General features: G+C 52.7%; 7 protein-coding genes across 7 annotated transcripts; 6 read left to right on the top strand and 1 right to left on the bottom strand.

The window, feature by feature from the left end:
* Positions 1–2,704: 2,704 nt before the first annotated feature.
* On the top strand, positions 2,705–3,799 carry BBA_05036 (uncharacterized protein; the record flags this gene model as incomplete). The annotated part of the gene is made up of 2 exons (XM_008600133.1): positions 2,705–3,256; positions 3,344–3,799. The coding sequence occupies 2 exons, from the start codon at positions 2,705–2,707 to the stop codon at positions 3,797–3,799; spliced, it is 1,008 nt and encodes a 335-aa protein (XP_008598355.1).
* A 660-nt stretch (positions 3,800–4,459) lies between these two features.
* Positions 4,460–7,639, top strand: BBA_05035 (TUP1-like enhancer of split; the record flags this gene model as incomplete). Its single annotated transcript, XM_008600132.1, has 2 exons — positions 4,460–7,478; positions 7,530–7,639. The coding sequence occupies 2 exons, from the start codon at positions 4,460–4,462 to the stop codon at positions 7,637–7,639; spliced, it is 3,129 nt and encodes a 1,042-aa protein (XP_008598354.1).
* Positions 7,640–11,478: 3,839 nt separating this feature from the next.
* BBA_05034 (nucleotide-sugar transporter) lies at positions 11,479–13,015 on the top strand (the record flags this gene model as incomplete). The annotated part of the gene is made up of 4 exons (XM_008600131.1): positions 11,479–11,553; positions 11,611–11,640; positions 11,697–12,005; positions 12,059–13,015. The coding sequence occupies 4 exons, from the start codon at positions 11,479–11,481 to the stop codon at positions 13,013–13,015; spliced, it is 1,371 nt and encodes a 456-aa protein (XP_008598353.1).
* Positions 13,016–14,218: 1,203 nt separating this feature from the next.
* On the top strand, positions 14,219–17,253 carry BBA_05033 (dynamin family protein; the record flags this gene model as incomplete). The annotated part of the gene is made up of 3 exons (XM_008600130.1): positions 14,219–14,435; positions 14,557–15,736; positions 15,789–17,253. 3 exons carry the CDS (start codon positions 14,219–14,221, stop codon positions 17,251–17,253), a joined length of 2,862 nt encoding a protein of 953 aa, XP_008598352.1.
* Positions 17,254–17,931: 678 nt separating this feature from the next.
* Positions 17,932–18,624, top strand: BBA_05032 (DUF967 domain-containing protein; the record flags this gene model as incomplete). The annotated part of the gene is made up of 2 exons (XM_008600129.1): positions 17,932–18,045; positions 18,142–18,624. 2 exons carry the CDS (start codon positions 17,932–17,934, stop codon positions 18,622–18,624), a joined length of 597 nt encoding a protein of 198 aa, XP_008598351.1.
* Positions 18,625–20,188: 1,564 nt separating this feature from the next.
* Positions 20,189–20,841, top strand: BBA_05031 (uncharacterized protein; the record flags this gene model as incomplete). Its single annotated transcript, XM_008600128.1, has 3 exons — positions 20,189–20,242; positions 20,306–20,445; positions 20,565–20,841. 3 exons carry the CDS (start codon positions 20,189–20,191, stop codon positions 20,839–20,841), a joined length of 471 nt encoding a protein of 156 aa, XP_008598350.1.
* Positions 20,842–22,103: 1,262 nt separating this feature from the next.
* Positions 22,104–23,203, bottom strand: BBA_05030 (uncharacterized protein; the record flags this gene model as incomplete). Its single annotated transcript, XM_008600127.1, has 2 exons — positions 22,104–22,304; positions 22,871–23,203. 2 exons carry the CDS (start codon positions 23,201–23,203, stop codon positions 22,104–22,106), a joined length of 534 nt encoding a protein of 177 aa, XP_008598349.1.
* Positions 23,204–24,956: the final 1,753 nt, after the last annotated feature.

Genomic DNA, 24,956 nt, shown 5'->3' with positions numbered 1-24,956 from the left:
TGTGATTTGGATTGAAGGTTCTTTCGTGGTGCGGGGTAATGTTTTGCAGGTGGGATGTGCAGGTGTAGCTACGAGCTTTGCATGGAGTGAGGGGAGCTTGGCTTTTTATTTGTTGGCAAACTCTGTTTTGTCTGGCTCCAGCGAGAGGGACCAGTCACTGCAGTGACTGCCTTGCCCAACCACTGACCGCAGTGCCTGCCTCGCCCAGTCAACTGATAATAATTTAAAAAAAAAAAAACCAACTACAGATAGTCAAGCTTCAGCTCCAACTCCAGATTCCCAGCTTCATACAGCTTGTCCAAATCAGACTGGAAGAAGAGCTTCTGCCAAACTATCATCGGCTAGTAGCGCTTGTCTGGGGGCCATCGCCGTTGGTCAGTCTTGCGTAGGCCCCATCGACTAAACAAGGCAAGAACTTGCAGAGCTCCCTCTCCTCAATAAATCATTGCGGCTCGCACATCACCGTCTAGTGCGTTGATTTTGCCCCTCGTTATGGGCGGTCGCTGCCATGGCAACAGCGCATTTTGCGTTGCGATGTCCCGATATGGCCTTTTGTCATATGCCGCTCATGTAGAAAGATTAGCTTTGTAAAAGCAGAACCTGGTGATCAGGTTTCTGTTTCTAGCCGGGCCATCATCCGGTTGTAGTATAATCGCCACACCAGCTAGTCTGCTGCGGTAAATGCTGCGGTAAATACAGCTCCGTCCTGTTACCGTGATGGAGAGTGGCAAGATTGCCGTCGAAACTGGCCGAATCTGTTCTGTTGCACCTTGCAACTAAAATTATTATGTACTAATTATTCATGAGTGGCACCGAGGAGGGCACAAGGGCAAAGAATAGCGGTACTTTGGTCTTTGCTACTGCAATCGACCTGGCTCCAGTGCCCCTCATCTTGGATTCTGCAGTTCGATAGACAGGACCAGGCGAAATGCGAGCGGGTGTGATTACAACGGCGGTGTGGGCGTCAACTTTTGCCTCCTCTGCAACCCGTTACGAGTCAAAAAGCAACTTTTTACCCGCCAAGGTGCACTTGCTGTTATTTTTGAGCGGTCGGTGGGCAGATGCGAGCGATCAGTAATTTTTTTCCGACGACAAAGTGACCCGCATGCTTTCTTGCATAAAAGACCGAGACATACTGGTATGTCTAACTAGTTACCGCCTCATCTCGCATCGAGCGCGCGTTGGCAGACGGGACAGTGATGCAAGAATGGACGACGTGTCCCTGTTCCCTCTGGAGCGCGCGGTAAATGAAAGGCAGACAGGAACGAGAAAACCGAGATCTTCCAGTCTCCATCTCAATCACTGTTTGGTACTCATGATCGAATGCTCCTTGAATTGTAGCCTATCAGCTCGCTTGAAATTCAACCTCGTATCTCGTACTCGCCGCAGCCCGATGATCATCTCCGCATTGCCACCAAAGCACATTCCAAGACGCCCGGCAACTTACCAGCGTAAAAGTGTACAAGCACAGGTCGGGGAGGGTCGGGCGCCGGAGGCCGATAGCTAATAGGACGCCGGACCAAGAATACAGTCCATCGCATGACGAAACCTTGACGGATGGCCACCAACTACCAGTACCTCAAATAACGTTACTCGTTTCGATGTCTAAGGCCAAGATTAGCCCGCCACTACAAAGATTGGCCCCCCAAAACCTTCTTAGAAGCCCAGTCCCGCTGCGGAATTAGACTGGACAGGTACTCCGGGAAACACAGAAATCGCGCCCGAGGAGCACAATATTTCCATTCAGCTGCCTCGGAGGGGACATGTAGCCAACATGAGCAACTGACCGAAGCTTTGCAAATTACTAGATATGTCTTTCCGCGGGCATTGTGTCATATTCGTGACCCGAGGTACTTATTTCGGGCTCTCGCTGTGTAATGGGTGGTAACTTTGGCGGTTCAGCTCGGTCCCGAAGCCATGACGCAGTGTCCCGCCGACGGAAAGAAGCGTCATCCATGGACTAACGGAGTTATGGCCGGCATTGCATGCGCCCAGCTGGAGGCCTGCCAAGCCAGACGAGGCAATACGACAAGCTGAGCACTAGGCATTTGACACCGTAACTGCACACCAACTCCCTCCCCGCTAGTTTTCGTTCATGCTAGACGTGGCCGAGGGTGTCGCCGAACTGCAGTATGGTCAGCCAGCCTCAGTTGAAGCACCTTGGCACCCTCTCTTTTTGATTAAGTAGCTATGCAGCCACACCGGCCAGAAACGGCTCCGATGAAAAAAGATACAGACACACGCCCCAACAGGCAGCAGGAATTTTGCTCCTTCAAAGCTTTTGCATCTATCAACATACATGACTATTCAATCAAAAGTCACAATTCTTTGCCGGCACTGTGTCTACACGCTCTCGCGCTCGGTTGCCGCCCTTCAAGCCCACTTAGACGATCACTGCCCGCGGTGACAGACAGGAAAAGATCAGCGCCGCCCACCAAAAGACCCTGAACTTGATTCCTTGATTTCTTCATACGTTGGACCAGCTGAGCCTTGTTTTGTTTCTCGCCGTTTCGACAGTTGCCTGCCGACGCAGCACCATTGACCTTCAGCATCGGGGCTATTTCCGCCCCGATTCCGGCGAGCTTAGCTTGGCTGATAAACTAGTCTTATTGCAACTGCAACGCATATTCGCCAAACCAGCCAACGAAAGCAGCATACACGCCAACATCACCATATTCGCCTCCTCTATGAAACACAGCACACCATGGCGGCGGAGTTGGAACATAACCCCATCCGCAAATTCGTGGGTCGGCTGCGTGCTGGCAGCATGAGCCTCATCTCCCCGCGACCCTCCTCACACGGTAGTCAAGACTCGTGTAACAGCCATCACAGCTTCTCACGACGTAGAACGAGTAGCTCTCCGCGCAACTCGCTCTCGAGTCTCGCGGCCGCGGCGGCCCGCGAAGCTAGCATCTCTCTCAGCCTCTGGAACGCAGCGTACGATGGCCTCCGCGACGGCCCGTCCACTGCAGGACTCGTCCTCGCGTACGAGTCCATCGTCTCCCAGGAACTCCCGAACCACATGAAGACGGGCGGCATGAGCATGAATTTTCGTGGTCTGTCCGATGATGGCCGTCTGCGGCTGTTGCAGGAAATTATGAGCGCTGGCCTCGCCAAGAGGAGGGGCTCGCGGACAGAGCAGGGCGAGTCGCAGGCGCGCGCGACAATTGATGCTGCGAAAACGGCGATTGACGCCGTGGTGCCTGTGTACATGTCGTCAGCGGTTGCGTGGGCCGGCATATGCACTATGACACCGGTATGTATAGCAATTTGCTCCCCCAACCCATAATGTGCAGCCACAGAGTGCAGCCTGCTAATGACAGTTCGTGCCTCGTCCATGTAGCTGTTGCTGGACCCTATTTTACGAATCGATTACATGTATGCCGGGCTTTCGCACGTCCTCGGTCGAATAGACTTTTACATGACACTCGCTTCCCTTTCGATGCCGGGAAGCTGGCGCGACGACGCCAAGTTTCGGTCGCAGCAAGATCCTGTGCACGGTCAAATATCACGGCAATATCGCAGAATCCTCGAATTTGAAATGAATTGCGTGTGCGCTGCCGCTAGCGCCTGGAACCCGGCCGCCAAGAACGTGGTCGACTGGAATGGCTTGGCGAGAATGATCAAAACCATCCAGGAGGCTGACGAGGAGCTGGTTGAGTGCATCAGGGCCAACGCGACGGCTGTGACGAGACATAGGCTGTTCAAAAGCTATCAAGACCTGGAGCCGCTGGCGATGGCGGAAGACTCGATGAACCATCATCACATGGCTGCCATTGCGACGGCGGTGGTTGCATGAGTGAGGACGCCGTTGGTGGAGAAGCATTTGTGATATGAGAGATATTGTCGCATTCGGAACAAAAAAAAAACTTTTGCATGAGAAATGACTGGAATGGGAAGCGCTACTTTTTTGATGACTGTTTTGATTTTTCCAGCAACGGCGCCTGGAGCATTGTGGCCATGCATGCATGGGTTGGATTGTTGGAAGGAAGAGTGGAAGTGATGGACTCGAGGTCTTGAACACTAAAAATAGCTGTCAACGCAGAAACAAATACGTATCAGGCGAATCGATTCATCTTTTCAAGATGTACTTTGTTCACTCACGACGACGTCAATTCGTAGAGAACCATCCCATCTGAGTGGAAACTGAGATTTATAAGTTGCCTTGCATCCAACACAAGCTCCCAAATCATGACGCGACGCATCAAGGTTGTTCCGCTCCCTTAAATTGGCCGGTTGGCTGGCTGTCATTAGCTCTGGGCTGCCAAAAAAAGCAGACACGCTGGAAGGGCTGTCTAACGCGCCCGCGCGTCGCCAACCAGCACCAATTGAAAGAAGACCAAGCGACCAAGCTCAAACACCCCCCATCACCACCACCTCCCCCCCCAAATTCATCGCCAGATCGTCCTTTTGCCATCGACAAGCATCATTAGCGCATGTGGGCACCGTTCATACCAGTATGCTCCTCATCAAGCCGTCGTGGCTGAGCCACAGCGGCGAGCAAAAGGACTTTGAAGTCTACAGCTGCCATGTCTCGCCCGATGGCAAGCGACTCGCGACCGCTGGCGGCGACGGCCATGTCCGCATCTGGTCTACCGAGGCCATCTACAACTCGCGCGACCCGTCCTATACCAAGCCGCGACAGCTCTGCCACATGAGCCACCACCTCGGCACCATCCACTCGGTGCGCTTTAGCCCCAATGGCAAGTACCTGGCCAGCGGCGCCGACGACAAGCTCATCTGCGTCTACCACCTCGACAAGGGCCCGCCACCCGCCACCTTTGGCTCCGACGAGCCGCCGCCCGTCGAGAACTGGAAGACGTACAAGCGACTGATTGGTCACGAGAATGACATCCAGGACCTGGCTTGGTCGTACGACTCATCGATACTCGTATCGGTCGGCCTGGATTCCAAAGTCGTGGTCTGGTCGGGCTACACTTTCGAAAAGCTCAAATCGCTGCCTGCGCATCAGTCGCATGTCAAGGGAATTACCTTTGACCCTGCCAACAAGTTCTTTGCGACCGCCAGTGACGATCGAACTATAAAAATCTTTCGCTTCACGTCTCCGGGCCCTCACTCGACCCAGCACGACATGATCAACAACTTTGTCCTCGAAACCTCAATCAGCTCTCCTTTCAAGAGCTCGCCGCTTACAACGTATTTCCGTCGCTGCTCATGGTCCCCCGACGGCAACCACATCGCCGCTGCCAATGCCGTCAACGGGCCTGTCAGCTCTGTCGCAATCATCGAGCGCACACGATGGGACAGCGAAATCAATCTGATCGGCCATGAAGCGCCAACAGAAGTATGTCTGTTCTCTCCCCGATTGTTCCATACTTCGAAACCCGGTGCTGGGGATGCGAATGGCGACCAGTCGTCGCAGCTCGTCACCGTAATCGCATCCGCCGGGCAGGACAAAACACTCAGCATCTGGAACACCAACACTTCTCGGCCTGTCATCATCTTGCAAGATCTTGCTGGAAAGTCCATCTCAGACTTGGCGTGGACACCCGATGGCGAGACTTTATACGCAGCCAGTTTGGATGGTAGCATTGTCATTGCTCGATTCGAACCTGGCGAACTCGGCTGGGTTGCTAGAGAGGAGGAGAATGACCGGGCGCTACAAAAATATGGCGTCTCGCGGAAAGGTATGGGAATTGCAGAAGATGTTGATGGCCTGATGCTCGAGGACCAGAGCAGAGCCGGCGAATCAAAAGCTTTGCAGTCGCGAATGGGCGCATTGATGGGAGATGCGCATGATGGTGTGAGCAAGGCATCCCCAGCCACCAATGGTACACAAACCGGCGACTCTACACCTAAACCCGCCGCCAACGGCGACTCGGCCGAGAAACCCGAGGAAGACAAAACCGCAGAGCGAGTCAAGGAGCTCAAATCTCGAGTCACGGTCGGAAAAGACGGCAAAAAGCGTGTTGCTCCTCTTCTAGTATCATCATCAGGCACCGGCCAATCCTCTTTGCCCCAGACGCAGCTGATCGGTTCTACGTCAACGGCGAAAACATCACAAAACGATGCTCCCCTCACAGTCCTCGATCTTAGCAAACCTTTTGAAGGGCTGCCCAAAGGGGGTATCGCATCCATGCTGCTAGGCAATAAGCGCAAGAGCGTGGTGGCTGAGGCGGAAGAATCTGAAGAGCCTCTTGCCAAGCGACCAACTGGCGGCCCAACAGCCATCATGACTAACGGTGCGGATGGCGTTGAGCCGGCAGCGCTTGCTAACATAGAGAATGGCGTTCTCCCTACACCGGAGTTCTTGCGACCTGCTGTCCTGAACCCGGCGATATCTGCTGCGGCGGTGAGGCTTGCCGTGCCTCGAGTGCGATCGCACATTCTGCGGCCTCTTCAGAAAGGGATCCTTGGCACTGAGGAGTCGACCTCCAAGTCGACTGAGAATATCATACTGGAAGCCAAAAACGATGCGAACCCTCGCGATCCTTCCCAAGTTGTTGTTTCGAAACGCGGCGTTGTCGTCTGGCACGAGTTCTTGCCACGTGCTGTTATTCTAGTGACTGCAAACAAAAACTTCTGGGCTGCTGCCTGTGAAGACGGCTCTATCCATATATGGTCGCCTGCTGGGCGTCGACTCTTGAACCCTATGGTCCTCGAATCACAACCCGTCATTCTCGAGTGCCGCGATCATTGGTTGTTATGCATCACGGCGGTGGGCATGGCCCACGTTTGGGATATCAAGACACAATCTTCACCACACCCTCCCGTGTCACTTGGACCGATCCTCGATGTGGCGACATCATCATTTGACCAACACAGCGCCTCGTTCGGTCCCGGAGTCACGTCGGCCCATCTCAACACGACGGGCCATGTTGTCGTAACTCTGACCAACGGTGATGGATACTACTACGCTCGCGATATGTACACGTGGCAACGACTAAGCGAGGCATGGTGGGCTGTTGGGTCGCAATACTGGAATTCGAATGACTCATCCATTTCCGCTCTGCAGTCTACAGCAGTGGGATCAAAGTCGAGAACGAGGTCAACAAGGAGGAAGAGCAGAAGAAAGCAGGAGGAGGAGGAGCCAGAAGAGCCAGTGGTGGACGTCTCGTCTGGCATTATTCCTTTCCTGGAGCGTCATACCACCAACGAGTTCCTGCTTAAAGGCCGAGCATATGCTCTACAACGCATTATCAAAACAGTCATTCAACGCAAGGAGGCGGAAGATTTGGAGAGTGTGGTTAGCATTGCGCATCTGGAGAATCGCATCGCGGGTGCAATGCAACTAGGAGCTCGTGACGAGTTTCGATTATATCTGTTCATGTATGCCAAGCGACTGGGAGCCGAGGGCGCACACGGTAAAGTCGAAGAGTTGTTGAACACTATCATAGGCGGTATTCTCCAAGGTAGTGACGCGGAGACGGAGGGCGGGAAGGGCTGGTTCAGCAAATCGGACGAGCTGTGTGGCTGGGATCGAAAGGAGCTGCTGAAAGGGGTGGTTCTGATACTCGGTGAGCAACACTACTATGTTTGATGCGAACGCACTGCTAATCAGACGACAGGCAAATTCCGCGAGCTGCAGCGACTGACCGGCCAGTATGCCAGGCTGCTGGATCTCGATTTGGGTAACAGTACTGGAGGAGATGTCGATTCCATGGAAATCGAAAATTAGCTTTTCGTGGCCAATATGTGAAATAGGCTGCATTACCATGTATGATCAAGTAGAAGCAATTTTCTGGGGGTCATTGGGGTGGCAATGGCTGTTATGGATCTCGGGCGTTTGCCGGCGTTTGTATTTTGGAGGCACCAATTTTGCTCCAAGATGGTTAGGAAGCTACATGATTTACCACAAATATTCAAATTTCCTTTTCTTTTCAACTCAATCAGTACCTCGTCCTTGCTATCAATAACCAGCGGTCTAGAGATTATTCACATGCAAGACGCGATGACGTTGGCAGAGTGGCATGGCAGCTGGCAACGTGTCGGCCGGCAGCTGCCAAGAAGAAGCACTATCGAGGTAGGTGTTGTGAAAAACTTGCCGTGACTGCTACTCGCAAACATTTTTTAATTCTTCTCTTTGCATTGCACTTTTTGCTCCGCCCTCTGGTTCCTGCGCCTCCGCTCCTTGGTTCACGTTGGTAGACTTGCACACTCCGAGCTCTGCTCACCTTCGTTCCTTTTTAGATAGAGTATCCTTGATGGGTTTTTGTCTTCCTCCAACCACCTGGCGCTCATTATCGGTCTCGATTCTCCTCATCCACGCACCTACGACAAAGCCAATGCGCGTGGCCGTTGGTGACTGAACATGGAACTCTGGCTTCGACCTTACCGAGCATACCAGGATAGCTCGCATTTCTGGAGGATTACCGTTTCAGTACTTGCGGCTTTGAGTTCATGGTTCAAAATTAACGGCGATAACTCGGCTGATTCGGTTAATACCTGCGGGCAGGTTCAGACCAGCTTACCATCGGGATCGTCTTGCGGTCACAGTCGAGACATGTGGTCATACATCGGAACAGTCTCTCAGAACAATACTACTGGTAATCCGTTTGTATCAGAACAATATCTGCAATACGTTACTGAGGTGGTGCCAAGTGCCAACTGCCCTCGGTCCGTTCTATCCAGCGACTGGATGCAGCAATGCTCCTTGAGAATTGAGCCGGACAATTATCAACTTGGCGCTGCTGCCGCCTTTGACAAGTGCATTGAACTCGCCAATGAAGAAATTTTGTGTTTCTCGCTAGCGAATCCCGATTTTGTTGTTGGCTTCTGTGAGATCGAGGTCGTTGGCGCGGATGTAAGTTGGAAAACGTACCTAATCGGACTTCTCAAGGACAGACACTCATTGACCCCAGACTCAGAAACGCCGCTGGTATCATGTAAAATTTCCGGGTGACATTTTACAGCAGCAACAGGCCTTGCGCAGCGAAACCATCTTCGATCTCGTATGCCCGAGTTCTGAACATTCATGCGAATTGGTCGCCAATACCGCTGCAGAACTGTCACGATTTTACCGATCGCTCTCTGCAAGCAGTGCGTATTTCGTTTCTCTATTAAAAGTTGATTGGCAACAGGAGATACGAAATTGGACTCAACAACACGAGCATTTCACCTTGAAGTACTTGCCAATTAATCTCAGTGAAAGGCTGCGTCTGACCAAGGGCGTTGACATAATTACTGTTCTTCGGCTTTCTTACCAGCAAAGCTTCTTCAATCGTCTCGACAGCATCGGAGAGTTGTGCCATCGGACAACTCGAGCCATCTCGGTTCCAACAATCAGCGCCAACAGGCTCTTGCCGCAGAAGAGCGTTTGGAGTTTCCGTAAGCGCGTGACGGTATCGGACTTGGCTAACCCAGCTGAGCACACTCCAAAACCAGCATTGCAATTTTTTCAAGGATCTCGTCGAGCACTAGACTAGGAATCTTCAGTTGCTTTCGGGAGGCTCGAAGACGGTTCGACTACCATGTTTTGGCAGCTCGAGCTTTGGGATCACCTCGCTCGCGACATTGACAAACAGAGCACCAGGCCCGGCCTTCGATCTGGGAACACGGTGATTGACGAACGCAACTTTGCCTTGGGAAGAGGCTGGTAACAGTGCAACATAGTTTGGCCTTGCTGCCTGATTTGAACACTAACGAATTTGCTAGATTGACGAGAGATTGAGAAGTGTGAGCCAGGCATCTATCCATCTATAGACTGAGATAGCTTTTAGCAATATCATGTTTTTGAACACGAGTCATATATTGTTTTTCATGCTTCCACAGTGCGACGTGCGGCGTGAGTCTGGTGCCAACGTGCCTGACGACGGACCGTCGCTGGCACTGCTAATAAATTGACTTTGGGAGACAGAATGAGGAGGAGCAAATCTGAATGACTCCAAAACGTACTAATGGGATGCTAGGATGGGAAAATGGTTTGATGGTGGATCGGAGGCGGGTAATATCCCTGAGATGCTGAATAGCGATGACCGATGAGCTCTAGGCGTCAATTCGAGTTGGCGGAAACATGATACGAGATAACACGTGAGAAGAATTATTACGTCCTTTAATGTGCTTTCCCTGGAACAGCTATTCGAGCTAAGACAAAGGGACGAAGAGGGGGGCAAGGCACGACGACGGCGAGGGCATTTGCTAAAGACACTAGGAGAACGCGGCTCCATTGAATCAAGGCTGTGTTTTTGTCGTTTGTTTGTGCGGAGCTATCTCTATTAGCTGTTGGTACAAGCAGTCCATAATGAACGACAAATATTGATTCAATCCCGGAGAGTGATGCCAATGAATTGAATACATTAGTTTTGGAGGGACAGGAAGTTTGCTATCTGGTTGTATTTTTATTGGCTATGCTTCCTTGATACTTCCCGAACCAGCCAATGCAACCAAAGCCTAGCTTTCGTTTACACGCCGCCACGGGCCCACCAACGCTGGGCGATCGCCTGTAGGGCCGTCGGCTGTAATCCGTACGGACAATAAATACGGGAAACGATCTGCAGAGGGGTCGGTTCTCTGGGCCGGGCTGGGGCTTGGCTGACCAAAGAGAATTAATTAGCTCTGGCTCGAGTTCCTTTGCCGTGCACGACGTGTGCTGGCTGGCATGCATGCGGCATGGCACCACAACACGTCCATGACAGGTGCCCGCAGGACTTGACCAGGTACTCCGTAACTAGCGCAGCTGGACAAGGGCAAGTGAATAAACCTTGGAAATAGATGACGGTGTCGGAAGACTTAAATGGCTCGTGTTGGTTCCCCTTTTCTCAATCCTCTTTTAAGCTATATATCTTGGCCATTTTCACAAAACTTTTACATTGTAACTGACCCCTTTGCCCTGCCAAGCCATCGCTCACCAGCCACTACTAGCCACTACTAGCCACTATTAGCCGCTACTGTAACTGTAGGTAGGTACCGAATCTGCAGCACGCGATACCTGTGACGTGCATTGGCGATTGATTGGCGCCCTACCTGCATTGTCCTTGCGACAGCTCCGCTTTCAGGAGAGCTTCAGCTCTGTGGCCTTTTGCTTTTTCTGCACGAGTCAATCCAGCAGGGAACAAAAGAATCAAACCTACCCTTCTTCATTCTTTCATTTTTCAACAATTCTCTCTTCTCTCCTTCTTGGCTTTCTAGCGTTGTTCCGTTTGAGCCCTGTTCAAATTAGCTCCGACGCTTTGGTCGTTTGACATTCCACTCCTTTTCATTTCTCTTCCAGTGCTTCTGCCTGCTTCTCACGACGAAATCCCCCCTTTGCAGTGTCCGATTGCGCTGCTACATTGATACCACTACAACCATTCGCAATTGGCAAATGCAACCACATTCCCTTGGAACAATCATCTCGCCATCCCCATTGTGTCAGCCGGGTTACGACCGTTGCTTGCTACGCAAGCGTCGCACACCGCGACAAGGACTCACAGTCTGTTGGAGCCATCACGTCACTGATCACCTCCAGCAGCTGTTCAACATTGCCCATTGAATTTCTTCGACTACAACGAATTCACCTTATACGAGCGTCTTGCAATCATGGTGTTTCTAACAAAAAGCGGCGGCGGCGGCGCCAAGCCGGGATCGATCCCCAAGCATATCTCCCTCATCACGGTATGTGTGGCTGTTTCGAGACACATGGCAGACCTGTCAATCTAACTTGGCCAACAGTTGACGTTTCAAAACTCTGCGCTGATCCTCGTATGTTGGGACAACCTCTTCGCACGCTTCAACTGTTCGCTAATATGCGCCTTTAGATTATGCACTACTCTCGAATTATGCCCCCTTCTGGCGACCATCGATACTTTACCTCGACGGCCGTTTTGCTACACGAAATCATCAAGTTTGCCATTTCTCTCACCGTTGCCATATACGAAGCCTCCAAGACGCTTGCGCCCAGCACGCCTGCCACCGTCCTGTTTGAACAAATATATAACGGAGTCTTTTCCGGAGACGGTTGGAAGCTGGCCATGCCGGCCGTCTTCTATACATGGCAAAATCTGCTGCAATATGTTGCCGTCGGCAACCTGGACCCGGTTCATTTCCAGGTCCTGTACCAGCTTAAAGTGCGTCATTCGCTCGCGCGTCCACGCGAATCCGGGACTAACCAGAGCTATAGATCCTTACCACAGCAATCTCTAGCGTCTGGCTTTTGAATCGCTATCTGGGCATCACACGCTGGATTTCCCTCATCATCCTCACAGCTGGCGTTTCCGTCGTCTCACTTCCGTCGGCCGGCGAATCCCTCGAGTCTCTCTTCCTCCACGGCGTCGCCGACCACTTCTTTCCTCGATCCCAACACGAGCTCGGCTTCCAACCCAACACGGAAAACAGCGAACCGCCTGCGCATCTCAGTCGTCGCTCAGCTAGCTACGAAGGGATCAACAGCGATCAGTTTCAGTCGGAACCGGTCATGAACTACTCGGTCGGACTGACGGCAGTTCTCATCGCTGCGATCGTGTCTGGCATTGCTGGTGTCTATTTCGAAAAGATTCTCAAAGAGTCCCCGTGCCACAACAGCGTTTGGATTCGAAACTTGCAGCTAGGCGTCTACTCGATCCTCGCTGCATTCTTCGGCGGCATTGTCTGGCAGGACGGCGCTGGCATCATGGAGCACGGTTTCTTTGAAGGCTACAACTGGGTTGTGTGGTGCACCATTGTGCTGCAAGCGGCTGGAGGTGTGATTGCCAGCATCGTCATTAGAGATGCCGATAACATTGTCAAGAACTTTGCCACGGGCATTAGTATCGTGGTCAGCTTCTTTGTCAGTGTCTGGCTATTCAACTTTCCGGTGACCACCACGTTCCTCCTTGGCACATCGCTGGTGCTAGTTGCTGTCTGGCTTTACAGCGCTCCCGAACGTGGCCGTTCTCGGCCTGCTCCTCTGCGCATCGCCAGCTTTGAAAAACCTGCCATTGAGAGGACATTGACCCCAGGCTCAACCCCGCGGACTGCTGACCCTAGGAGGCTCAACATGGATCCGTTTGACGCCAAGGGTCTCTCGAGTAGTCGTCCCAGCAGCCCGGCGCCCACGCCACGGCAAGTCAGCCGCACCGGCTTGACAAAGCAGCTGTAGATCGGTGGTGCTTGTGTCATGTGAGCATGCATTCTGAAGGAGCAGAAGATTATGAGTTGTACGACAAGGTTGTACAGCACTTTGAGGGGCAAAGTACGGGGTTTTCTTATAGACCAACGGGTTGTGGATGGATGCATTGCGGTCTGGGTAATTCTACTTTTGTTTTTTTTGGAAAGGTTTTAAAGGCAGCACACGTCGCGGATCGATACCATGAATAGAGAATGTTACTAGAAGAGTGAGCGAAATAGATACTTTTTTCTGCCTTTTCTTCTGCCTTTTCTTCTGCCTTTTCTTCTGCACTTCATTGCACATTGTTTTACGCCAGCTTCAGGTAAGTATGTTGGTGAATAATGCCAGGAGGAGGAGCAGACCAATTTGGAGAACAGAAAACGGTGGTAGTGTTTGCGCGTTATAGTTTATTCTCCCTGGTTTCTACTTGCACTTGCACAGATATTAATTACTTCAGGTACTCCTTGATTTTTCCCTTTCTCCATTACACAGATCTTTGTGCTGCCCGTGTGGCGCCGCCTAACTAAATAGCAGCACCGGGCCGTTCCCGCCAAGCAGTGACTGGTTGGTTACTCGAGCAGACGCCAGTTTCTTCCTCGGCCCACATCCCAGCCACCTCGTTTGCCCCCTGAGCCGCTGCCAGCATCTCGTGGTCAACTCCATCCGACAATAATTTCTGTTAGCACGAGAAAGTTCAAGCACTCACAGAATCGCCCTTTAACATCAAGAAACACTGTATGAAATAATCTCAGTCTTTTCATAGGTTTCTGAATTATAATCATTGCACTAAATAGGCCTTGCACGTGAGATCAGTGCAGCTTATGCCCGCCTCTTACACCGCCGCTATCACGTTTGATCAGATCCTAGAGAGGCGACAGAGTATGCATTTGCGGTTCTCACCTGCTCTCAACCTGCTCTCACTGCAATGCGCATCCTTCTTCCAACAACACCATCAGTATCACCTTCGACTGTTGTTTGCATCAATTTCATTGCTACTTACCTCAAAACGTCCCGGGCGCGTTTGCTAAGAAAATCAGCCGCCGCCCTTGGGCATCTTCCGGCCGTTGTCCTCTTACACGCATATTTGCGCATTGATCGCGCTGCGCCGCTCCCACTTACACGCCGCATCGGTGATGCTTTAGATCCCCAATCATCGTTAATCAGAAGCCCAGAGCTCTGCCTCGCATAGCCGTCATGCCGTCCGCTACCAGCACTGCCGGCCGTAGCCGCGGTCGTGGCATCAAGAGAGAGCGCGAGTCGCTCAACTCACTCCCATCTGACAATGAAGTCACTTCAGAAACCAACCAAATCACATCGCGCGCTTCATCCACAGAGAATTCACTCGCCTCGGCCACAGACACGCCCGGCATGGCGCCGCCGCTCTCCTACCGCCTTGGGCGCTCCGATGCCCGTAAGTCCCTGTTCACTTTCACAACTCCCCTCCTCTGTGCAACACACTTCTCCGGACGTGTGCGTGCCAACACCGGTTGATCACATCTCCACCATTAATGAACTTCTGACACTCTCTGTAGCTACGCCAAGTGAGCGCACCGAGGATAACGAACCTCTACTTCGTGAGCTTCGCAGGGTCCCAAGCATGCTACCGCCGATTATAGCCCCGCAAGAGGAAGGCAGTTTCTTCCAAGAGTCGTTCAAGGATATTGCCAGGAGGCTCAAAGCTTTCAACGATGCTCTCGGTGAGCTGCAGCAGCTCGGAGTCTCTCACGACGTCCAGCTGCCCGAACTCGTTCTGGTCGGGGACCAGAGTGCGGGCAAGTCCAGCTTGATGTCTGGTCTCGCGCAGCTTGACCTGCCTCGAAGTGAGGGGACTTGCACCAGATGCCCGCTGCATATCAGTGTATCAATGAACCCTCAGTGGTCCTGTCGAGTTGGGCTGCGTAAGCAGTATACATATTCCCCGCCCTCAGACCGCGACATCTTGGAGTCGGACGTCACGGCAAAAGACCCCTTTTTTCCCTGGAAACAAAAGCCCTCCACAGAAATCATGGAATTCAAAGCTATGAAGGACAATTCGGAAATTGAAGAAGTTCTTCGTTGGGCGCAGATAGCTATTCTTAACGACGACAAAAACCCTGCGCTTTTTGTTCCAGGATCGGGGTCCATCGCTTCCAGTACCCCGATACATTTGGAGGCAGAACGCACTCAGGCAAAATTTTCGCCCAATGTTGTTGCACTGGAGATCAAAGGTCCTGATCTGCCTAATCTCTCATTTTACGACATGCCTGGCATTTTCCAAAATCCGGCTGATGCCAAGGACGACTACCTCGTCTCGGTTGTCACTAATCTGTCCAAGGCCTACATTCAGCACCCGTCTGCCATTATCATGTGCAGCATGCCCATGAACTCGGATGCCGAAAACTCCTGCACTTTTGGCTTGACCAGAAAGCTCGGCGCCTCGAACCGGACCATTGGTGTTTTGACCAAAGCTGATCTCCTAGCGCCCCAAGGGGCTTGTGAGCAGTGGCTTTCCATCATGAAGGGCGAGACTCATAAAACTGGACTCGGATACTTCATTACATCTCGCCCCCAGGGCAAAACGCTGGAAGAACTAGACAAATGGGAGGAGGCAATATTTGTCGAGCACGGCGTGGACATGTGGCCAAGTGACTTTCATCAGTTCAGTCATCGCTGTGGCGTGGAGAAGCTTAAAACCTTTTTATCCGAGAAGTTGGCGGAATCATTTGCAAGCAGGTAAGTACAAACTACCTTTCTGTTTTGTTACGCATGCTGACGTGAAAAAAAGTCTTCCTACCATCAAGAGAAAGGTCACTAGTCGACTGCAAAAGGTCGACAAAGAACTGACTTCCCTCCCTGATCTACCAGACAATATTCAGCTGGAGGTGGAAAGCAGTTTGATGCAGTTCACCGAGAGCTGCCGCCAGGGCATTGACGAGCTGATAAGAAGCGGCAGCGCTCTTCCGGAGGCATTCCGAGACTGTCTCTTGCACATAAAACCGAAATTTATATTGAAAGACAAAAGCGATATCCCAGTCGTTGAAATCTCCGACGATGAGTCGGATGCACCGCCACCAGTGGCGGCCACCCCGAAGAGACGACAAGGCGCAAGCTCAATAACGCCATCGTCAAAGCGTGCTCGGCTTGAACACTCCAATGGGGTTCCGAATGGGCATATTCCAGGCCTCAAGCACGAAGAAACGGCCAGTCCATCTGTGAGTGGGGTGCCGCCTCGCGCAAGAAAAGCCTTGCTTGCCCAGCCATTCACAGAGTACAGCTCGTTGGGAAGCTCCTTTCGCACTCTGGCTCAGGTCAGAGCCGAGATCCTGGGCAAATCGCAAGCTGGTACTCCCGATGTCATCGGGCCAGAGGTCTATCAGGACATGGCGGTGGAGTCTGTCAAGGTTTGGCAGCAGCCAATGGAAAGATTCCTGCTGGCTACCATGGAACAGCTACATGGCAAGCTCGAGGAGAAGCTCGTGTTGTCACTCGACCGTCTACGGAAAAGACTCATCTACCGCGAGACGGCCAGGAATCTAAAGTGCTTCCTCAAGGAGCAGTTGAAGAAAACACAAGAGATGGCCGATCTGGTATTCAAGCATGAGACACGCAAGCTAATTACATTCCAAAATGAGATATTGCTTTTTCTGAGAGATAAAGAAGAGAGGGAGCTCCGGTGGTTTCGGCATCACATGCGATTCCAAGCTCGCTTTCCGGACCTGGCGCGTCGACCTGGCAACTGGGCAAACATGACCGAGGAGCAGAGAGACCAGGAGACCAGAGACCAGGAAAAGGAAAAGGAAAAGTACAAGCTCGGCTCTGACGCCTTTGCACGCGAGATTATGGTGATCAGTTATATTAGGGGTTATTACCGCCTCGCCGCGCTCAGGTTCGTGGACCGCATGGCGCAACTGACGCTCTGCGAGATGCTCCCCGAGATTCGCATGCGCCTCGACTTTGAGCTGCGGACTCGTCTCGGCATCATTGATGGAAACGCAGCGGCCGCCTACCAGTGCCTGATGGAGGAGGACACAGCCACGGCGGTGAAGCGCGAGGCGCTCAAGGCGCAGCGGGAAAGGTTTGAGCGCGCCCTCGACACGATTCAGGCCCTCGAGCGCAACCCGGGCCTCGACGATAGCTTCTACGCGACGACAAGCAGCGTGTCTCTGCCATTTTTTACACGGGACAGGGAGAGGGATGTGGTCATGGAGGACTCGCAGACGACAAGCGAGCAAGCTAGCGACCAGGCTTGATCGTTGGTTGCTTATTGTAAATGAGCCTTGATTATCTGCAGAAGAAGTGTAGCAGATGTGAAGGATCGTTTCCAGCCGGGCAAGAAGTATTGTTTGTTTGGTCTTGTGTTTTTTTATAAAAAAATTATCTATGTTTTGAGAATGTCGAGGCGTTGAGAAGATTGAGTCGTCCAGGAAGGACGAGTTACAGAAAAGCAGACTACCACTATGTACGAGAACGATGAAGACACACTTGCTATAGTCCTTTTGTTATGATGAAAGAACCAGGCGAATTTATTAGCCGAAATACCAAGCCAATGATTGATTATGCGCGTCCCAGCAACATCTATCGTTAATTAATACACACGCCGATGCCTCTGTCTCTTTCTCTTTCTCTCTAATAAACGGTGGAGCCGGCGCCGCAGCCAAACTCAATTCGGGGGTTGCAGCGGCCGGACTGCGTAGCGAACTAATTAAAAACAGAAAAAAAGCCTGCCGTTGCGGCGCTCCGATGGACGTGGATAGAAAAAAAATGGCTCAAAAACTGGGTGCTGGGAACGTTGCATGGTTTCTAAATGAGGAGAAAGCGGCTTGGGTGCTATCACTTTTCCGCTGAAGTTGTTCTTTTGCATCATACATGCAAATTTGTGTCAGTGACGGTCACAAAAAGGAACGAAAAACTCGAGGAATAAATATATCATGTCGCAAAAAGTCTGGAAGAGAAACTTTGCCGACGGGCACGGCCTCGAAAAGGCCCTCGCCGCGATCAAGACTCCGGGTCCGGAGGTTCCGATCCCGCATCCCCCGGCCACTGTACGTCTTTCTTCCCCCCCCCCCTTCTCTCCCCTTTTATACACTACATCCTGTCCCGTCTGAGACGCGCTCACTCACACAACCAACCCTCTCTAGTTTGACGAGCTCGCCGCCAGCGATTTCGGCGGCAAGGGCTTCACGCTGTCCTCCTTTACCGCCTCTGACGCCTGCGAGCTCGGCCACCTACTCGACGCGCGGCTGCGGCCCTTTGCGGCGACGCGGCCCGCACTCGTGCACGTGTCGACGGCGTCGGGGACGACGCTGTACCAGGGCGCAACGGGCGCGGGCCTGCTGCCGGACCACGAGTCGTGGGTGCGGCGCAAGCGCGCGACGGTGCTGCGCTGGGGCGTGAGCTCGTACCTGGTCGGGCGCAAGCACGGCGGCGGCGACGAGCGGCTGTTTGCGGCCAAGAACGGGCTCGGCCCGGAGGGGGCCGGCGTGTACGCGATTCACGGCGGGGGCGTGCCGCTGCGCGTCGAGGGCGTCGAGGGCGTGGTGGCGGTGGTGGTGGTGAGCGGGCTGAAGCAGGAGGAGGATCATGGAGTGATTGCGGATGTAATTCGTGCGAATTGGGTTTGAAAAAAAAAACGAGTGGTAGAGGGTCGTTGGATGAGAAATTCTTGTTTTTTGTCGAATAATGAAGCTATTCGCATATCATTTCGGCGCGTAGCTGTTGGTTGACATGTTCGTTTTGCGTTGTAGAGGTCTTTGTCTAACAACAAAATGAGGAAACAATCGACAGATACGTGGAGAAAATAGTCTACGACTTGCTTCACGGTTTAAGATTCATCTCCTGTGACTAACATACACTACATGTTGTAGATTGTCTCGTAAGCACAAATCTGCCTACAATTGCGCTCTTGCTTGCGTTAGATGATAAATAAAAGGGTGAAAATTCAATGAGGAGGTCAATGAGAAGGTCAATGAGGAGGTCAATGAGGATAGAGAGCGCGTTACTACTAGGCTGGCTCTGGCAGTGCTTCCATACCGTACCTAGGTCAGGCACGTTTTTCACTGACGAGCTGGCTGCCACGGTCCGGCGTCACGGATATAAGACGGGCATTGTGCGCATGGCGCTCATCGCTGCATGACTAGATTCAGGACAGACGGTGGCTGGGACGGCGTTCAAAGCGGTAGCCGTGTTGGTCTTGATCGACGGGCCGGGCAAAGATTTCAAGAGTACTGTGGCGGCCATCGATTCCTCCGGCGTCTCGGTTGGTTTGCCGGTAGCCCCAATCACGATCACGGCCAAGGAATTCTCCGGGTGTTTGGGGGCTCTCAACTACCTGTCGGCCATGGATAACGAACGTCGGGGGAGAAGGGCCGTCTGTCAGCATTTACTTGCCGGGCATGTATGATGGCAGAACTAGGTCGGGGGCAGAAATGCTGCTACTCATGAGATCCGGCGCTGTCGAAGACCGGTGAGATTTCCACAGATGACGGTTTTGCGAGGCTGCAGCAATTGATGGGCTGTTGCTTCGGATAGCAACATGTAAATCTCGCAGGGTTGAGTGAGGGCTAGACTGAATGGCAATTGGATTTCGTATGATGGTGTGGGTGTGGAGGCCCGTGATAATAGATCGCTAAGAAGTATGAGCATCGATTCTACTGCATTCATTATATCAGAGAGATACGACCCGTGGTCGAATTGATGTTGAAATTCTCCGACTTCCTCGCGGTCATTGGTAACACCCTGTCGAGGTGGTCGAAAGTTCGGCTGGGCGCAAGCCAGATGTCGTAGTGAACGAAAAAGCGCAGTATAAAGATCACCAAGCATCTCTCGCTAGATACCATGCGATAAAGTCGAACTCCGAATCTTTTAGCAAAGAGAAACACCGGTTGACAGTTGCAATACACAAGAATTGTGTGACGCAAAACTGTCACGCTGACGCTAACGCTTCTAACGGGTCAGTTGTTTTTCCGGCGCCGACGCTTGTCCTGCTGATTGCGCCAGTTGGTTGCATGTGCATCATCAGGAACGGCAATTTTTGTGAAACATCGAGGCCCTCCAAACGCAATTTCATCCAACGGCGCGAAGCTCCCTCGAAAGACCACCTAGAATGATCTAGAAGCTCTCTGCGCCGACCGGTCGCTCTCTTTTTTGCTGCGACGCCGTCGCTGGCCTCGGCGCCCTCCAGTCACTATGGGTGCCTGCTATTCGTGTCTCGGGCTGCGGAACAAGGACACATACGACGAGGTACGCGCCCGCACAGCGATGCGGGAATTTCTGCGCGCATTTGGTTGACTTTGACACCTGCAGCAGGAGGAGAATAGACTACTATACGACGACGACGTTACCATGCATTACGGCAGCTTCGCGGAAGGTCACGGCGGTGACGAGTCTATTGAAGCCCAACGTGAGAATGAGGCTCTGCAGCAAGTAGTTGCAAAGACATCAAGGTACGGATACACGGCGCACATCTCCGGACCGGGCACACGATTCCGGGGATGGCCTGAGATGCGACAGCACTGGTTACCTGTTTCTAGTGGATGCTAATAGCTAACTCTTCGGCGCATAGCAACATGGTTGACATATTCGAGATTGCGCCACAACAGCCCAACGCAGGATCGGCCGCTGGATTCGGTTACGCAGGACACGGCGGCCGAGTTGCGCGCTATCAGCACCTTGTATCAAAACTGTCATCAGAAGAAGTCGACCAACCCGCTGGCATCAAAATCGACTGGTTCACAGAAGACGACTCGCAACACGAACGCCCCATGAGCCTCAAGACATTAGACCACGACGAGGGTGCGCTCGTCGGAACTTTCGCGGACGCAGCAGCGGCGATGGATTAAGAAGCGACCGCTGCGCATTTGCAACTATACATTCTATGTACAATATTTTATACCTTCCGCCAGGTAAAGCATGGTGCTGGCGCAACTGAACGACTTTCGACTTTTCTTAATTGTACACCACACGAACCAATACTGGTTTGATACATGGCAAATTAGCCAACGGGGCGCTAAGCAGCAGCCATAAACGATATGGTCAATGCCCTGTTTGTAGTAGGCAGGCTCTCACTTTGCCAGCTGACCGACCCTGTTGAAGCGTTCTGTCACGCTTCTGGAAGAACGAAAGAAACCACCTAGGAACTCTTGAGTTCCCAAATGATAGCTCGTCAATAAAGAAAATGATATCAAAACTCGAAACTCACATTGAAAGGCTGGACACAATGAAGATAAACACGATACACTCAGCGCTTGAAACACTTGAGATTGTCAGGACGATGCGTCAGACAAAGGCAAATGCCAAAGTTTAAATAGAAGATTCGGCATTGTCTCACCGCAACATCATTTGCTACTTGCAACTGCCGGACACGTGCGCAAGAACGCCAGCGGAGACGGCTAGTCTACCAGGATAGGCTCAATTCTCCAGACACTAGCCCTGTTCTTTAGCAAGCCGCGACGGCTCGCACCGCTCATTAGTCGCACAAGTGGGATGGGGCCGCTCTATGGTTCGGACAAGGGTGGACGGAGCGTCCCGCGCATCAACCAATCCCTCGGAGAGCATTACACCCAGGTCCAGGTTGGCGGGATCGCGCGTCAGCCTGCTACCAGACTGTCGGGTCGGGAGGGACGCATACAGAGTCAATCTCTGGGTCAGCGACCGAGATGAGGAGCGCTTCCGCATCTGGGACATGTGCTTGGCGTGTACTCCTCCCACATGGCGCCCGTTCCACCATTCCACGCCATCCCGTCGGCGGGGCGCCCTTGTCCACCACGTCAACGCATGGTGGCCTCCATCTTGGGCACTCATGCGACTGTCAGCCAGGCGAGATTTATTTGAGGAAGCCCGTAGAAGCATTCTCCACCACGTGAATGGGCGTGTAGGGCCGCAGGGCGCGTCGTGGTCTAATCACGGGGCGACTGACGGACGCACCGGGCTCAGTTGACGGGTTATCGCGGCGACTATTACTCATGGGCGAGAAAGTTTCGCACACGGCGAGTCTGGGCACTTTTGTGCACCCGGCTATTCACTATAGGCGAATGCCGGCGCACCACAGCAGATGCGTATCCCCGGCTGCTAGCAGAGCACTCACTGCCTTTACGCGACCTTTTCAGGCAGGAGAAGCGAGCAAATCAGACCATTGGGAGGGGGGTCTTTCTGCCTTGGAAAGCTCGAGGCTGATACCAAGATGACCGCTGGGGCTGTTGAGCCCTAGAGAGTCGTACGTTTGGCCTTCAATTGACACCCGAGCGGCACCCTTTGCAGCCGCGGTTTGTCTACTCTTCGGACGGATCGACTCGCATATGCGGGCCTGCAACTAATTTGTCGACAATCTGTTTGCCCCAGATGAAACTTTTTAGCACTCCCTTTGCACTTATTATGCAGCCACTCCATCTCCTGATTTACGATTGACAGCGCTTCGCCTCGGTACACACACTGGGGACAGCCCTACTTTCCGGACCGGGTGGGAATTATGCAGTCTGGGATTGATGCTCATGCTACTAATATGAAATAGCCATGGAATACAAAGAAGACTCGTCGTTGAATGAATTCGTGTCCAATTAACAGAATGCTTGGCGGTCCCGGCAGATGACTGGTCCATTTCGCCGACAATCCGCAACAAATCTGACCTGCCAGCAGAGCGCGCTCCGTTCGGCCGCCTTGCCCGCTTATGCCACGCATATTTCTTTTAGGTCGATTAATTTGGTCGGCTGGTGAGGGGTCACCACAATTTGTGAATTTTGTCGTTACACACAACTCGCACATCTCGTCACTGTGAGGGAAATTTTGTCAGAAACCCTGCTCGCAGCGCAGGTGCCAATATGCAGCCACACAGCATGGTATCGTTTGTGCAGCAGGGGTTTTTTCGGTGCGTACCTGTCCAAGCGAAGATGTTCTATGATAATGCTCTGCCCTCATGTTGTGAATTTGATCGGCCACCTCTCGCATTTCTCCACACGTCCTCTCAATCGTCGCCCTGCGGTTGCCCTCGCGCTGCCAGCGCTCGACGTCGCGAGCCATCTTGTCATAGCGTCGCTGCTTCTTCTCTATGTCGTGGCAGAGTTTGCAGACGTCTGGCTCGTTTTTCGTGATATACACTAGCTTGAGGCCGCAAGTCTCGCCCATGCGGTACTCCTTGTTGCATTGTTGGCGAAAGTGGCCCCAACGCCAGTAGCCACAGCTCCAAAGCGTTTGCTCAAAGTAGCACATGGTCAGGTAGATATCGGCCGAAAGCGCAGCGAAACAAGACCGAAGCCAAGAAAGGTACAGGAGGAAGGAGGGATGACGACGACTAATAAAAGCCGGAGACTGGTCTAAGCATGTCAGCCAGTCAACTTACCAACCGAACCCACCCAGCGATCCTGGGAACGAACGAGCACTTTTCTCCCCCGATCCGCCTCCAGACAAGTCTTACGAGACAACAAAAGGGCGCTCTGCACTCACTGGTTGATAGCAAAAAGAGAAATCACCAGACTCTGACCTAGTGTGCGACTGGATGCGGCAGCCCGAACAATCTCTCGAGTCGAGTTGGACAGGGTGTTGCAGTGCAGCAAAGCTTGAGGTTATAGAACGACCGGTAGACAACTGAACAAGCTTGGGTACCCGAGCTAACTTATACTTATAATCGACAAACGGCCGCTTCAGGAGGCCCTCACTCGTCCGCGCCTGGCTTGCATCGACTTAAGGCCCAACCCGCAGTGGGACTTCCGAGACCAACAATGACGGTTTCCTTTGCTGGCCAACAATCGTCATCATTTGGGTATAGATCCTGCAAAAATAGAAAAAGAAAAAAAAAAGTCAAAGAGGCTTGTTTACTTGCATTGGGTATCCGTACTTTGTGCCCCATACTTTCTCTTCTGTCAACATCTTGCCCTGATGCGCGCACCCCTCCCCCCACTGAAGAACAACACGCACGCACATGCGGCCACCTACACGACACGTTCCTGGGCAATGCTGCGGGTGTATAGTGTCGACCAAGTTGGTGTCAAGGTCTCTGGCCCAAGACCCTGCAGAAGTCTTGTTGACTGCTTGGCCCATTGTGGTTTGAACGCTGAGTGTGGTGCTATGCGACTTGGGCGCACATCCACAAGGGGGCCGACGCCCCTCTTGTCGTTACGAATACTCGCGTGTCTGCGAGAAAGATTCGACTCCAATGCCACCCAATTCGGACGAGATGGCTTGATTAACTCATCTATATAAGTTAGGACGCTATGCCTGCATGTAGACATCATAGCAGCATGCATGGCGATGCTTTGGCAGCACACCCATGCAAGGATGCGCCCCAAGCAAAAACCGGGATAATTTTCCAAAAAACACAGACACACCAGCCCGCCCCCAGAAGATGCTCGCCTTGTCCAAACCACCAAGGGGGCGTGTCCTTGCTTGACGACAAGATAGAGACGTGGCAGCGGGTCGTGGGTACGCCTTTGTACAGATCCGGAATGCACACCACCTTGGCTAGGTAGTATTGCATGCACAATGCAGCTCAGCAAAGCAGCAGTGTTATTGCCAGGGCTTGCTAGTGGCGCTCCTGACCCCTCCCCTCTTGCTAGCATCCTCAAATCTTGCACGGCAGCGCCGCCCAACTTCACCATACCGCAACGCGGATGGACGAGCAGGCGGCCAGATCTGCGGCCCAGTGGGTCGTCGTGGTTCGTCTTGGGATAGGAGGAAGGCAAGTGAGGGGGGCTGTTTGTTGTTTTTTATCCGCTGATGACGGGCATGTTCTCCATGGCAATCTCGGTGAGGGCCAGGGCTGCAGTTTGCCTCTTGGCCCCCGAGCTGGTGGATATAATATCAAGGTGGCCTGAGACAGCGCCGAACTTTGAAAGCGCCGAGCCCATCCCTCGCACCGTACCGTACCACACACACACACACACACACAGGCAGGCACACACACAGGCAGGCACACACAGGCATACACACACATACACACACACACACACACACCTACACTAACACC

This window comes from Beauveria bassiana (assembly GCF_000280675.1).
Source record: "Beauveria bassiana ARSEF 2860 unplaced genomic scaffold BBA_S00012, whole genome shotgun sequence".
NCBI classification, from domain to species: Eukaryota; Fungi; Ascomycota; class Sordariomycetes; order Hypocreales; family Cordycipitaceae; genus Beauveria; species Beauveria bassiana.
Note: the sequence above shows the minus strand (reverse complement) of the source record. Positions and strands in the feature narration are given on the sequence as shown.